At 43.4% G+C, this 16,593-nt stretch overlaps 1 protein-coding gene across 1 annotated transcript in view; it reads right to left on the bottom strand.

The window, feature by feature from the left end:
* Positions 1–16,593, bottom strand: part of PACRG (parkin coregulated) — a 384,316-nt gene that overhangs the window by 327,872 nt on the left and 39,851 nt on the right. The window contains exon 2 of the mRNA XM_037059611.1: positions 7,620–7,754. Coding sequence (XP_036915506.1) covers positions 7,620–7,754 — 135 coding nt within the window. The remainder of the gene's footprint in view (positions 1–7,619; positions 7,755–16,593) is intronic.

The following is a 16,593-nucleotide window of genomic DNA, read 5'->3' as shown; positions in this document are numbered from 1 at the left end:
CAGGTGGCTCAGCTGGGACACCCTAGCACCACCAAGGCTCCTTCGTTTCAGCAGCGGGGCCATTTAACTTCAAAAGTCGGAGGGATTTGTCTTTCCTCTGGTTTTCACTGGACCGTGGCTCTGCAGCTCACAACACTGCTCTTTTCCCCTGGGCGCCTGGCATCGCGACGGGGAGCCTGTGCCCACCAAATCATGTCACAGAGTGGCGGCTGACCTTTCTGGTCTATCCGTGCACTTTCCAGCGTTACAAATCAGCTGACTTTCAAGCTCAATGAGACGGCATATGCCCTCCTTTGAAGAACAGATGGAGGGAGGCTTGGGGGAGGGTGGTTTCTGCAGGCAGCGCTTCTCCGTAGAAGAGAACCGTTGGCACTAATTTCTCATAAATTACCCAGGCGGCAGGGAGCGCCGGCCCTTTCAGCAGAAACCTCTCATTGAGCTTTCAGAGGTCATCCAGACCATTTTTAAATTAAAGTTGTGTCTGACACGTGGTCGCTTTTCCGTGACGCTTCCGGCGCAGCAGCTTGCACCAAACACAAGGATGGCGTCCCTCGTGCCTGTGGTTCCCCTTCCTCCAAAACCACAGAGCAGCCCGTTAATTGCCAGAGGACTACTTTTTCCGAAACTTCAACAATAAGGTCTTTCTATTAATTAATCACAGAGGAATGAGCAATGGAAACAAAAATCAGATAAACTGTCACTTTTCTTACAAAATTTGCCTCACAACTCGTACCAAGGCCTGTTTTCCAAACCCAAAGTTTGGCTGCTCTCAAAAGAAATCGCAGCCCAGTACAGTTCTGGGAGAGCACTCACAGAACACGTCTTCCTGTGAAACAAATACCTCAACTCTTAAATAAAGTCGTCTGTAAGATTTCAAAAGTCGGTACTGGATTTTCCTGGGAGGGGAGTAAAAGATTGATTTTTGAATCCTCAAGATACTGACAAAATTAGGAAACTGAAGGCACCAAAGCACTAAAGTAGTAAAAAATAAAAAATTACAGAATCTCGCTCGAGACCAGGACACAGAGGGGCAATGGACCAGGTGTGTCAGATCAGAGAGAGACTGACTATAAAACACAATTCTATTNAAGATTGATTTTTGAATCCTCAAGATACTGACAAAATTAGGAAACTGAAGGCACCAAAGCACTAAAGTAGTAAAAAATAAAAAATTACAGAATCTCGCTCGAGACCAGGACACAGAGGGGCAATGGACCAGAGGTGTCAGATCAGAGAGAGACTGACTATAAAACACAATTCTATTTCTATACAATGAGCCAGCATAGTTTGGGTTGGTTTTATTCAGAAGGAAATTGGTGCCCATTGAACCATAATTATATTCCGTAACTTTTTCCTAGTGGGAAATGACCAGCTATGTCAATGAAAACAGCCACACCGGCAGTTTTTATACTCCATGATGCCGACGTTGGAGAGAACTTAAACAGAACACATCAGAGAAAAGCAGCTGACTTCAGGCACAAGTACCGCCAACCTGTGAGGCCCCACAGAAGGGCAGGGGCTGCCCAGCCCCCTTCTGTGGAAATTTTAAAAACTATTTTAAGACCAACTAATTTATGTCCAGCATTTTCTTTGCTTGGATGTTACAGTTGGATATATGTTTTTAGTCATTTAGAAAGGACAATGAACTTGTCATTTTGAAATTTAAGGAATTTAAGAAATCAGTAGGTGCTGGTAAAGCATGTAGGTATAATCTAAGGAGCCTTTCACAATAAAAGTTCAACCCTCTGAAACCTGCGTGTAACTCTGGACTACGGATTCAAACCACTCGTTCGTGCTCATCTTCTCATTCTGTCACCAGAAGACTTGGTCCCTGTGGCTATTTCGAATCAATATTTGTTCTTTGAAGTATTTCATGAACAGATCAAACACAGTTATTTTAGTAATCATGAAACAAAATTCCGCGGAGCTCCCAATTAAAAAGAGCCCAATTAAATTCCACATTGATAGCCATGAGTGTGGCTGTCACTTACAGAGGGGGAAAGGCCACCTGAGGTGAGAGCTGTGGTCAGTGGAGCAGAGTCTGGCGCAGGGAAGGTGGAAGATGGCCAGCTCTCGTCTGCTCACAGCCACCACTCAACACACGTCATGGGACCCCTGCTCTGTGCAGGCGCTACTCTCAGTGCTGGGACGAATGAGGGGACAAACTAGAGACCCAGAGACTCCTGACTCAGAAAACGTCAGGCCACGCCATCTTCATTAACCTTGACCTTGATGCCATTGTGGGTCCCTACCTGGTTTGTATTTCTCTTATAATATTCTAAACATGTAAAACAACTTTGAATCTTCTAGGAATAAACTGGGTCACACTTATGTACATGATACAGTTATATAATTCACTGGTTAAAAAGTAGGAAAGTGTGTTTTTAGTTACCTAAGTCATATTAATTTATGAAGTCATTTTTCAATAGAAAAACTTGTGGTGCTAGTTTTAATCAACAACTAACTGTACAATTAATGCATTTGCTGCAAGGAAAGTGTGCGTAATGGTGGAATTATGCCCGACCCAAGAGGCCGCTGGGGGTTCGTTTTTGGCAGCGAAGAGAGAGGCTACCTGGAGTCCATTCTCACCTGCCTGCATGTATCGGTTCTGGTTTGTTCCTTTTATTCAATAGTACTGGCTACTAAAAATCATTTACATGTCAAATAGAGGATAACAGAACAAGAATGCACAATACCCAGTGCCACATAGGCAGTCGAGGGATTATATGCTGCCCAGAGGAAGATTGAGAAGCACAAGTCCATCTTGAGCTCTTTCCGTTCTGAGACAACGGGAAGATTCACAGTTTCAGTGGCACTGGTGACAGGGTTGTATTACAGCCTCATTTAGCTAGAAGTGTAGGACCTTTACTTTCTCTCTGAACCTCTCTAACATCTGGGGCGTCCTCATGCACATTCGCCAGAGAACGTGTGAGCAATCGCATTGAGCCCTTCACATTCCACCAGGTAGCACAGTGTATGGGTGGATGGAGAACGGTGATTTCTGGCAACATCTACCGCATCAAAATGCCTATAAAGTGAGAGAATTGAGATCTCTCAGTGTAGTGGCAGCTGTTTTTTGTCACCAGACTAAGTGAATGTTTATAACGCTGCTATTTTTAAAACTAACATGACTATGACAATTTTCTCCAACTCTTTCTCCCAAGGTCTGTATAGAAGTGGTTAGTTTAAAATAACGTGTATCCTGGTACTATTTTCAAACAATAGCTCAGTATTGGAATTTATATTAAAGTGGTGAGTTTCACAGTGTTGCCTAGGGTTTGTGTTTGTGTTCCTCATTAATTGAGTAAGTAACAACTATTATTTCAAGTTCATTTGGGTGCTTCCGCCAAATGACTTCAAATTCCTGCCCAAAATTGAGAATTAGAATGGGCTCCTGGCTCCTTCATTCAGAATCAATGCTGGAAAAACTAGAGGGGGAAATGGGAATTCCCACAAGTAACAGAAAGGGGAAAAGAAGGGAAAGGGGGAGGAGAGAGGAGGCAGGGACAGGGGAGGAAGATGACGGAAAGCAGGGAGGGCCAGAGGGTGGAGAAGGAGGAGGGGCGGAGGGGCAGGTGGGAGAGGAAGAATCTAAGACCCGAAGGCTGTTTTAAACGAACTTGAGGGAGGGTGGCATGGAGCACGTCTGGGGGCAAGGAGGACGGTTTACAGCAAAGCAGTGTGAACTCCCACACAATTTCACATTTTCCTGGGACTGGCGCTTTCACGTTAGGTTTTAGTACACCTGGAAACTCTCACCAACAAAGGACCGCCTGGTACACATACGCCTCCTTTCACGACTCCTCCCAGCAGCAGAGGTGGGGGCAACACACTGAGCATTTTGCAGTTTTGTGTAACATTTCCTCGCCCTGCAGCGTGCCCACGGGAAGACCTGCCTCCACCCCGGCACTGTCTCAGCGGGATTAGTCCCACTCCAGTACAGGAAGTGGGGAAACGGACATTAAAGACGTGGTAACTCACACACAGTCTTTAAATGTCCATCGTTCCAGCGGGTTCCCTGCTTTGTAAGGTTTCAGAATGCTTAGCTCGTCTGCGTTGGCTGTTGCCTCTGCTCTGCACATGGAAGCTGTCAGTCACCAGCGGAATCAAGTCATGTTTCCCGAATGTTAGCATAGTCGACGAAATGCATGAAAGGGGGCAGGTTCGAATTGTTCAAGGAGTGACGATGGGTTTGATGGCTCTAGCCATTGCTGCTCAGGAATTCTTTGCTATATTAGAAAACGAATATTGAAAAATAAACAAGGGTGCCAGAGTTGATTTCACATTCTAGGTCAGATCTATTCATCCTGCCACTGGTCAGTACATAGAAAATTTTACTGCAAATATTTTGCAAAATATTCCCATATTTACCAAGAAATGTAAGAGAAGATAGACAGCCAGGACAAAAATGTACGTGTCCATCCTATTTGGTCATTTTAAGGGTAATTCCCACGTGGCTGTAATATGCCGTCTGGATAGCAGGTTCAGGGATTTTTTTTTTTACTGCCATTATCTTTATCTAGAGCAGCACTGTCTAATAGGGTAACCATGTGGCCATTTAAATTAGAATTAATTAAAATTAAAAGTTCAGTTCCTCGGTCTCCCCGGGCACATTTCAAGTGCTTAATGGCCACATATGGTTAGTTGTGATATATGAGTGCAGATGGGGAACGTTCCCACCACAGAGGAAGCTGCGTTCCACGCTGCTCTGATCTGCAGAGATGCAGCCAGAACAGGTGACACTGCCCAGACCGCGGCACCGTGTCTGCTCTGTCCTTCCACAGGGGGAACGAATGGCTGTGCCCGTGGGTAAGAAACTGTGATGCCAGTTCAGGGCATGGGCAGAGAAACCTCAACGCACAGCGACAACATGAACCCGTCTCTGAATCTCGCTTCCATTTGCGGATTTGTTGGCTGTTTATGAAACACAGCCTCAGAGTCTCATTCCAAGGCTCTGATGGTCTCTAATTTGATGGTGGGCCAGCTAACCCGGAATGAGGAGGAAGGACTTTGACATCTTGGGCAGCAATTCCCCGTCAGCGCTCACTTCCCCTTTCGGGGAAGGAGGCTGAGATGCTGGAGATGCTGCAGCTGCTGGTCCACCTTCATCACAGCTAGGAGCAGTGACTCCTGAGTACTTTCGGGTCCCAGGCCCCTGCAATTCTAGTCAAGGAAATGGCCTCCTCACCCCTTGTCTGTGCACACCGTTTCAGACACGCACAAACTCCCTTCGTGTCCTGGGACGTCACCAGGAGCGTGGGAAGAGGACCAGGCTTTTCCTGGGGAAGCACAGCTACTCAGGAGCCTCGGCGAGGGGTGCGGCATGACATGAAGGTGAGGCATCTGCCTGACCAGGCGCCACCCCTCGTCCACACACGGGGAAGTACAGCGCCGAGGCCTGCGTCGGTGTGTACATGGGTTTGCTTTTGTACGTGTGGCGGTGTCCAGGGGGCTGGGGGAGGCGGGCGCTGCTCGCTTCCTTCAGTATGCCAGCCCCTTCCTCAGGAATGGCACCGTGGAGTCCTGCACCGCTGACAAGCACCAGACTGTCTCCGTGGGGAGTGTGCCAGGGAGTAAATGGGAATACTAAGCCTATGCTTAATTATTTTAATGTTCCCTTTTCAGTGTTAAAGTAGTATAATTGAGATGTGTTTAGCAAAGCTTTAAAAGAGAGAATCTACTGGTTACAGGATGTATCTTCAAATGCACACTATTATTCTACAATAACAGTGTAGAACAAATTGCTTCCACTCTGTTCTGACGTTTTAGATTGCTGAGTCAGCAGTATAGTCAATAGTCACTTAAAAGAACTAATATAGCTATAAAAAAAAAGTAATTTATATCCCTCTGACTGTTGGATTACCAAAGACAATTTTCAAAGATTATTTTCAAGATGAATTTCTTTTAGCCTCTTGACATTTCTAAAAGTTACTGATAAGATTATTTGAACAGGTTAAAAAATGTATACATTCTTTTTATTCACATGATTTTTATGTGCTATAATTACTTAGACCAAATCCACCCACTTTTTATAAAGAAACATGGCATATTCTTTTACTCAGAAGGAATCAGGTTTTAAGAAGCTCCACTGTATTATCTTGTATGAAACAGTAAATAGACAAACACGAAATCCACATAACTAATTAAATATAAATGACGCCCCAAATCATGGTAAAGTGTTGGGAATAAGTACTTATTATACTAAGATTAAAATATCTACATTAATTATAATTCCTATAATTTTTTCTCATATGCATATTTTCACATAACAGATTTCACATTTTAATAGTGATGATTAAAAGCATGATCATGTCCTTCATCATCCTAAAAAATTATGACCAATTTCAACAAGGACCCCTTCAGATTTCTCTTGCTAAATAACTTGTAATAATTCTAAGTTCAATAACTGAATATCAGATGTCTGCTCAAGATTCAGAAATGATCAATAATTATATGAAAACAGTTAAAGATACACTAGAAATAATGCAAACAATTCTTTTAGTTTTTTTTACATAAAGAAGAGGAAAAGGTTAATTTTAATGAATCTTTCTAAGCTATTTTGATGAATTCTTCAATTTGATCCCCTTATCTTTTAACATAAATGTGTTTGTTACTAATTACAGATAATTTCCATGTTCACCTTCAGATACTTTTGGGGCACTTTTTAGTTAAATGGGTCAATGGCTAATTTCAATGATATTTGGTAAAAATCTTTAGGTTCCTTAACCAGAGGTGATTTTCACACATGCACCCTGCCTTTCTGTTTCTAGGCCAAGAAGGCATTTTTTTTTTTTTGCTAATAAATATCACCCAAAGCAAAGCTGTGGATAACAAGAATCAGTTAAATTGGAGACACTGGTTAGAGATCAGCATTCATTTTTCAAATTATATGTAACAGCCTTCTCCAGTTAAGAGACTGGCAAGTTTTTACAAATAACATCAGCAAGCCTTTTAGAAAGAAACACGGCCACATTAGAATGGAGCCGTGAGGCGACATGTTCGTTTTGAGGCCAATTAACCTTTTGTCCAAAAAGTGTCTGAGCTGTAATGGTTTCAGCGGTGGAGGTCAGCCTGCGCCAGGGTGTGTGTCAGCAGCCGAGGAGGCAGGTGCTGCAGACCGCTTGGAGCAGCGCTGAGCACCTGACTTCTTTTGTACTCCACTCTGCATTTCCAGGGAGCAGCTGATCTCGACCTATCCATTTAGGTAATTAAAGCCTCCACTGGGAAGCGTCCTGCAGGAAGGTGAAACCCGGGGGTGGGGGCGATGAATGGCTGTTGCTCTCCAGGTCCGGCCCCCAGTCCCATCATTTGGTGGAACTGCCTGAAACAGGGAGGGGCTGCCAGGTCCTCACAGAAATAGAGATGAATTGGGCACCAGGTAACTCTCTAAGGCAAGGCGACTGTGTCATTTTCTTTCTCACAGGCTATAATTTAATTGTTAGCCAGGGTGGACAGCTGACATGGGGGTGGGAGCTCTTTCTCAAAGCGCCTACCCATCGCCTTCCATGTGCTAAGAAATCACTCCAGTTTATTTACTCGTCAGCCACGTTTGTTTGGCACTGGGAGATGTCCCCTGGCAAGCAGGGGCAGCTGGCTCTCCCAGCTGTGCCCTGACTTACCTTCCACGCTATTTTGTTTCCTTTGGAATCATGCTCAAGGGCAATGGGGAAGTCTCCACGCTCATAAAATTTTCGGAACGCTGTGGGCTTGGTTGGTCTCTCTTTAAACGCTCCTGCAGTGGGGGGGCCTCTCACCTTCAAAGAAAACAAAACAGGAATCCGATTTTATACCAAACTGAAAACTGCACAGTGGAAAGGCTGGTTTTCTTAAGTATCAGATTGTATAACCTATCTACATGATACAGGCCAAATCGCTAACAATGGACAACAAAAATTTCACTAATACAGATTTTATAATCATTGGTAAGTGTCTACTTTATTTCAAGCTTCTTTAGAAGAAAATGTGACTTCAGAATATCACTTTATAAGGAATAAGAGGCTAATAATTAGTTTAAAAAAATTTTAATAAAGGCATCTAAGTTCAGAATGTTAAAACTTCCAGTTTCCTGATAATTGCAAATTCTAATCCCAAGTCTGATTTACTTGGTGGAATACTGAAGTAGTAAATTTAAAATACCCCCTTTAAATTTTTCTCCATACATAAAATGGTAGGATATATTCCCATGTTAAGATATTAACAACAAAATTGCAAAAATGTGACATAATTCACTGATGCTAAAGGACAAAGTTTAAAAAGAAAAATGACAGTCTGCTATGTGCATAACATGCGTGATGATAGAAACTTAGGAGAAAGTAACATTAGAATAGATTACATGAGAATCTTTCATCCCCCAAGCTGAGATTTCTGTTGAAGAAGAAATAGTTTATATTGAGTCATTCACATTGAGTACATCTTTTAAATGTGTAGGATTTACGTGAACTAACTTAACTGATTAGGTTAAAAAATTCCAAGTGATTAGTGAACTATTCAGAAAATAGTTCAGAAGGAATCAAAAAATCAAAAAATTCCAAGTGATTAGTGAACTATTCAGAAAATAGTTCACTGTATTGTTCCTGACCGGTGTCTTTCCCTGCTTAGAAAAAAGGTAAATACTAATCACTCATTAGTTTAATAAAAACATGATTATATCATTAATTCTTGATACAAACAAGATTGCCAATAATTTATGTAATATCTTAATATTTTAAGTTGTTAATTTTCACATTTCCATGAAAAACTTTAATTTTAACAAAGAAATACATAAAGTATATGTAATATAATAAGTATGTCAGATAATGATGAATACATTTTGTCTAATGTACATATAAAGGCACATACTGGGACCTCAGCGGGAAATTAAGAAATACCTCGTTAATGTGATTAGTGCAGAGGGAGGTTGTAAAGGCACTGACTAAATTGTAAATTTTCTTCACCACCCAGCCCCCATTTTTGGCTAAATTCACTTATTAAATAACCCTGTGCACACAACACCTGCTTTGTGCAGAGCTGCGGGCTGGACGCTGTGAACAGAGAAGAAAATTCTCAACTCCAGGAGCATAAGGAGAACTGGGCAGCTGATTCCTGGGCTTTTGAAGTTCATGGACCAGGAAGTAAATCTTGAATCACATTTTTGGGGAGTTGATAAAGAACTGATGACTTTTATTTTGCCAAGAAGTTATGTTTAAAAAACAACTACCATCTCCCATCACGTCCCCATTTTATTGTGATGCCCCCAGGCAGAACCTAACCTAGAGAAAGGACAGCCTAGTTAAGTCAACACACACACAGATGTGTAGGAAGTTGTAGTGCGGCAGCACATGTGTGTGCCTGTGCCTGCGTGTGTATGAGTGTATGCACACAGCTCCTGTGTAGTACTGATTACTGGTCAGAAGATAGGACATTTCTACATTTTTTTATGAGTCTTTCCTGGATGAAGAAAGTGTGGTATCTGTATCACAGAAAATGGTCATGAAAAAGAAGGAAATCCGTCTGCAAAGCATGAGTGGACCTAGAGGTGAAATAAGTCAGACAAAAAGACAGACAGCGTGACCTCACTCACAGCAGAAACCAGAAGCAGCGACTCACAGACACGGAGAGCAGAATGGTGGTGGCCAGGGGCTGGGAGGGAGTGGCATCTACAACAGTCTCTTGTCATTTGCTGTGCGATCTTCCTGATTCTTGGCCTGACGTTTTCTGATTGATTTTCTGTTGAAACGTGGGTGTTGGTGTATTTGGTGACTCTGGACCTTAAGCCTTCTGTTTCAGCTGGTTTAATACGACATCTCTCTGGCAGAAATTCGGGGAGGGTGCCACCTCATTACTGCCAGTCGGGTGTGGAGGTCCTGGTCCCCAGCCTGGCCCCTGCTGAGCCCCATGGAGGGAGCTCCTCATTAATACTGGGTGGAGGTGGGGCTGCAGTGCCCGAGGGCCTGCGTCGACAGCTCCCCAAGTGCAGGAATGCCCGGTTCCTGCTCCCCGCACGCAGGGGCAGACACATTGCTGCTGGGTGCGGTCAAGTTCCTGACCCTCTGCGAGGCCCCCTCGGCCAGCACCCCAGCAGGGAGGGGAGAGACAGTCCTCACCGCTCGGGGCGGAGCTCTGCTGACACTGTGGGGGACCCCTGCATGCCCCAGCAGAGATGAAGGGCCCAGCTCCTCACTGAAAAATTCAGCTGTAACCAGTATTAGATTGCTTGTCGGCTCCTCGCCAGCTGGCCGTTCTTTTGATATTCTCTATGTGCTAAATTATTACTTATGCTGTGGACAGCAAGCCTCCCCCTCTGGTTTAACTGACCTAAAATTTGCTTGGGATTATTCATCTTTCTCCCTTCTTTGTAAAATGATCTTCAAATCAATTTACTTCTCCTTTTATCTCTTATCCTATATTCCAATCTCCTGAACTCAAACTTCTAGTAACAAACACACTTCTCTTTAAGGAACCGACAGGGTTTTCCCGAGTTGTCACAGGTGACTCAAGCTGAACAGGTGACACCTGCCAGTGCAGCAGGGCCGTCACCTGCCTTTACGCAGGTGCTCGGTCACTGCATCTTTAGTTAGTTAGTATTTTCTTCTGTTCCAAATAGAAATGTATTCACTTGAACCTTCTAGGAAGACATGCTATTTTTTAAATACTCTATACGTGATCCATTCCAAGTAATTCTAAAAATCCATAGTAAAAACTCCAGGGAAATAAAACTGACCTCAGGAAACCGAGTAAAGACTTCATTACTGGAAATCATACAGAGGGGTGTAACTTGACTAAACTTTAAAAACAATAAAAAGAAATTGTTAAGAATCCTTACGTAAGTACCATGTTTGTAGAACAATGGCTGTAAATTTTGTTGGATGTCTTCAGGATTTTACTCCAATTTGTTATTATAAATAATACAGAGCAAATAAGGAGCCATAAATCAAACTAGGTTTGCAGGGAAATGCAATTAGGATTCGCCTGAGTGGGGGAGGCTATCCACAAACCAATCGGGAGGAGTACATGCTGCAGCTTTTAACAAAATCTAGCGCACTCGGGAGCCGTGGCGCTGAACGCGCTTCTCGGCCAGCGTGGAGGCCAGCGGACTTTCTCCGGCTGCTGAGTGCGTGGTAATGGAGGTGGGGCTCAGTCGCCGTCTCTGTCAGGCAGACACGAGACTAACATTCAGTGGGAAGGAATTTAAGGCTCTCGAAAACTCTCCTATAGTTTGAAAGTCTCCTTTTCAGTAGATTTATTTTTTAGCATAAATAAAGTGCTAAGAAATATGCCTTTTCCAACTTCAAGTGGGAAATCTACATTGCATTATTCAAATTGGTCCATTTAGTCAATGCACTAAGAATGAAACAAAGACATTAATTTCATTGTTTTCCTCAGTTTCGACTGAAATTTGGATTCATGAAAGCACAGTGGGTCAGCCACTGGGGAGCAAGACTTGCACAGGCTCTGAGCAGCGCAGGCCCTGGGATGCGAGGCCCAGGACCGGCCACTGTGTTCCTATCAGCCTAGACTTCTGAGTCAAAAGTATTGTAATTCAGTGTCTGCCTCATCTGCCAGTTGTAATTGTTTTTACCACACTGCGAACTTTTGCAAGGCCTGAGGTCACCAAGTGACCAGGGAATTAATTGCTTGCAAAATATCGCACTAAGGGATCTGGTCATAAAGGTAGGTGCGGCTCAACATTAACAGTAAGCTCTTAGGGCCAAGTAGCTATTATAAGAAGCTTTAACAATATAACAATTTAATGATATAACGAAACCTTATGATAGCAATGTTCTCGTTAGCAACAGCTGGAAAAGAGCGAGGATTTGAATATTTATACAGAGGCTAAAAGCCAGGCCTTCAGGTAAGAGTGGGTGGCGGAGAAAACTTCCAAGCAATGTGGGGAGCCTCTTTTAGGAAGATTCTGCCCCTGAGAAATAGAGCATGGCCTGAAGTCAGGAGAATGTGGAGTTGCAATGGCCAATCTGAACTTGACTTTGATGGTCCAAGCATGAGAGAGATGGCAAAAGCCCCCTTGGTGGGGACACCAAAAACAATAACACAATCTGCTAAATTGCATTCATGGTTTTACAAACATCATGGATTTCAACAAAACCCATATGAAATGATCTTACAAACAAGGAAATCAAAGCTTAGAGACATTTACTGATCTGGCAGCAATCGGAGAGTTGGTACAGAGTAGGGAAGTGGTTTTCAGACAGTGCAGGGACTTGGGTCCAAGAACAGACAATATCGTTTGGTCAGGGAGCCGAGTGAAGACCAGGTGGTCAGAGGGAACTTGGTATAAGCGACAGCAAAAGTGTCACTACCCCTCCACGCCCTGCTCAAAAACGCAGAGGTAGCTGAATTTCTCTGCCTTCCATGTCTTGCTTGAACTTGGCCCACATGCTCAGCTGACTGTTATATGACCTCCCTAGGGCGGTGGTAATGAGCAGTCTGCCTCTCGCTTTCACAGCGCAGGTGAGAACGCGGTTACCAGGCAACACAGCTGGCAAGGGAGTCACTGGACCCTGAAATGGAAAATTCCGCAAGCCTACCTTTTTTTAAGCCGTCTTTTTATATAAGCCCCCCACCACACCCCCCAACTTATAAAAGCAGCCAGGCAGAGCCAACCCCTGAGCCGGTTCAGAGGACCTTCCTGCCCTCTGGGCTGCCTTCCTAGTGCTCGAGCACACGCTTCATAAAATCTGTCCGGAGGTTTCTCTGGGGCTTCCTCTCAATTGCTGTCTCGGGGAACCTAAGAACCTCCATGCTGGCAACAATTTGCCCCCCAGTCCCTCCGCCTGGAAAGGAAATGACCTCTGTAACTGCATTAAAGAACTGGGTTTGGGCCAAAATCCATAGAGGAAATATCTATCTAGGGCGTATGGCAGATTGAATGAGCAGGGCTACAGGCAGAGATGAAGCAGGCTTCACCTGCAGAAACGCAAATAACCTGTTTAAGTCACATAAACAATGAACAGCAGGATGGAAGGAAATCTTACTGAACCACTTGTAAGTCTAGCAGGTATTAGTAATTTTGTGTTTCCCCTTCCAGACTTTCCAAAAACCACATGTATACACCACATTTTCATATTTTATATTTTGATGCTGCTCTCGATATCAAAATTTGACTTTTCATGGCTAGGCAATATTTCACCATCTGTTTGCAAGTATATTTGGAATTTATATTATTTCCATTTTTTGACTTTGAAAATAACATTAGAAACATTTCAGGCATATTGAATTTTTCATATTTTATATTATTTCCTTCAGAGTCCAGATGAGATAGCAAGGTCAAAATTCATGAATATTTTGTGATGCTTAATAAAGTTATTTGCTAATTAAGTAGGAGAACAGGTCTGCTTTGGTCTGCCCGTGCTGCTATAACAAAATACCGTGGGCTCGGAGATGTACACAGCGGGACTTCACTTCCTCCCAGCTCTGGAGGCCGGAAGTCTGAGGCCAAGGTGCTGGCCTGGTTGCGTTCTGAGACCCTCTTCCTAGTGGGAGGCGGCTGCCTCCCCCCTGTTCTTCGATGGCAGAGGCCCACCCCTCAGGCCTCTCTTCTCCTTCTTCCAAGGCACTGGCTCCGCCATGGAGCCCTCTCTCACGAGGTCATCCCGTGAACCTAATCGCCGCCAAACCCCACCACGTCGAGAGTGAGGCTTCAGGGTCTGTATTTGGGGGACCTACACACCCAGTCCCTAGCATCTTCCTGCTGCTCAGTTTGGATTTCCCTGTTTAACAAAAGAGGGTGAACATCTTTTCATTTTAGTACAAATGCCACATGTATCAGTTGGTGAATGTAGGCTTTTCCAAATGAGTATCGATTAAGATATTAACTACCAGTTGCATTTATGGCAAATAATCTTACTATCCCTGTTTCCATTTTTATTTACTTAGTACTTAAAGGTCTTAACTTTTTTTGTAGGAAAGTGCCTTTGTCTTTACTGCTCTTCTTGCCTCCAGCTTGGCCTTCTCTAGATCATTCCTCTGTGGACCACACAATGGATACACTAATTGACTAATGAAATCATATCTCACATCTACTCAGAACCCATAGACTAGCTCCCATCCACACTGGACACGAAGACGTTCGCGAGCTGACCGGGACCTCTCCAGTCCTTCCTTCTCCACAGCGTGACGCGTCCCCACGCACCAGCAGACCTCAGGTCAGCCTGTTCTCTCTGGTCCCCGTGACTGTGCCGTTCCATCAGCTTACAATTCTCCCCCCTCCACACTCCTGATTCTCCTGAATGACTACTAATCACCTTGAATATTCAGCACAAACCTCATGTCTCCTAAAAAGTCATTCCCCATAAGCCATAATCCTACCCAACTCACGTTAGGCTTGAAATACCTGCAGGATAAATGGCTGGACTTGGCCATTAAACCACAATCTGTATGGAAATTATTGTGGCAGGCAGAAGGGAGGGGCCTAGGCTATGGGTAAAATTTGTCTGTCATCAAAATGGTGGGTTAAATCCAGGAAATTCATAAATTTTCCCAGAGGGAGGGTGTATATGGTGAAAAAAGTCTGAGAACCAGAGCCATTACCTGGAGATTCAATAGTAAGTGGATTGTATGGGGACAAAAAGAACAGTCCAGATGGCAGGAACACGGGGCAAGGCGGGTGTCAGGGAGACCAATGAACGACAAGGACCCTTTTAGAAGTGACACACAGAGGTCAGTTAGGAAGAGAACTGAAAGTCTCCTGAAAATCGAAAGAGCCAGAGTGGCAGGATGGGGTCCAAGGCTGAGGACAGCGCACTGAGGAACAGCCAGGGCAGGAAAGTGAGGCCAGGCAGGCAACCTGGGACCACCTGCCCCAGGAGCGGGCAGGGTCTGAGTTGCTGGCCAGGCGCAATGTTCAAGGAGGGGGAAGTTCGTGGTGTCTGGAAATGGAGCGGTGACAGGACATCAATTGGCGTACCACGTGAATCCATTAACTATTTAATCACTTATGGTACCAGGATGAATTTTAGAATAGAAGATATACTTGTAACTAATATCTAAGAGGCCCAGACAAAATAATGTTTTTCAGTGTTAGAAACTTATGAAGGTGAATTTAAGACTATGATGCATGAACAAAAATCTGTCATAGAGTCAGAGTTCTAAAACTGGTTCAAAAATAGGCCATACCTATATCAATTACACACTGAAAAATGTGACTACATAGTATCTCCAAGTCACTAGGCTTGGTGTGACTGAGACACAAAGATAACTCGAAGATCTTATCCTCAAGATAGAGATCATTTAGAAGGTGGAAGAATATCCCCAAGATCATCTCTAGGAGTAAGGATGAAATGCCACAGAAAGATATGTAGAATTTGACACACTCAAAGATGAAACAGTTGGGTTTTAAGGCATTGTCCCTTGTCATTAGAAAATGTTATTTAGCCTTGCAAAGTACCTACGCTGCTCAGTCAGCCAGGCAGAAATAAATTGTAATTTCCCATAGACCCGAATCCCGTCAATATTAATTAGAAATAATTATCTGAGAATTTTGTTGCTGTACCATAGGTTTGTCTATAACCTTTGTAGTTATTAATTATTGAACTAGAATTAATTTGTCTGTATTTTCTGTATATTTCCTAGATCTAAATAGCTATTATTATCACAAATTTATAGCCAAAAATTCACTACCCATAAGACCAAATGTATATTTTCCTTTCTGTGTAAAACCTCTCTCATTAAAACCCACATTTTTTTTTTATTTTGAAATTCACTTGTATGAATGGGAAAATTTTGCTAAAATCTAAGGCTTATGTGACACTTAAAATGAAATAAATTCACACAGCCTGCTTGCAGAGAATAGTTTCCATATGATTAGCATAAATAGAAACAAAAATTAGTATTATGAATATTGTGACAAGTTCCATTTAAACTAGCATCGTCATAATTATGAAAGAAAAACAAATAGTGTATTTCATTTTTCGGGTGGGTAGAATGAGAAATATGGGTAGATGAAGAGAGTAACATGCAGTCACATGACAAATACTTTAATTAAAAATTTAGAAGACTTTATTTAGTACTGGACAAGAGACTAGGCCCTGCCTCAGCCCCTCTGCGGCAGCTCCTGAAGTGCCACGCAACGTGGATACCTGAGCTGGGGGGCGGGTGAGCTGCCCTGCGACGTGGCAAGCAGCGGGCCCCTCCGAGCCTCAGCGTCCTCATGTCAGACTAAAAAATTACACTGGCTGACCTCCAAGATCCATCTACACCTCTAGCTCAGCGTGAGAGTCCCTTAATTCAGCAAACACCGAGGGCATGGCGTTGTCAGAGAACATGCCCACTTGGCTGCTGGGAGGCACCTCACAGGCAGACTCCTTATTTTATTCTTGATAAATTGAACTGCAAAGGAACCATGGAAACACACCCAAGTCCACATGTTAAGGCTCATTTTTCTCAGCCTATCACCTTAACAATGACCTCAGCTTCGAAGATTCTAGACTTCTCTCAGGCTAGCATCCAAGAGCGAAATTCAGAAATGTCCCTGTGATGCTGTGTGACATGAGAAATTCTCAAAGATTTCTCAGTGATCTATGGTTACTTCATTCTGAATTTAAAACTAAAACAGAGCACACTTGGTTATGAGATTTCATTTCAAAATGTTGTCTCTAT

Source organism: Sturnira hondurensis, unplaced genomic scaffold (genome assembly GCF_014824575.4).
Source record: "Sturnira hondurensis isolate 20B ecotype Veracruz unplaced genomic scaffold, ASM1482457v3 Scaffold0000167, whole genome shotgun sequence".
Taxonomy (NCBI): domain Eukaryota; kingdom Metazoa; phylum Chordata; class Mammalia; order Chiroptera; family Phyllostomidae; genus Sturnira; species Sturnira hondurensis.
The sequence above is the reverse complement of the archived record's forward strand: the minus strand, read 5'-3'. Positions and strand labels throughout refer to the sequence as shown.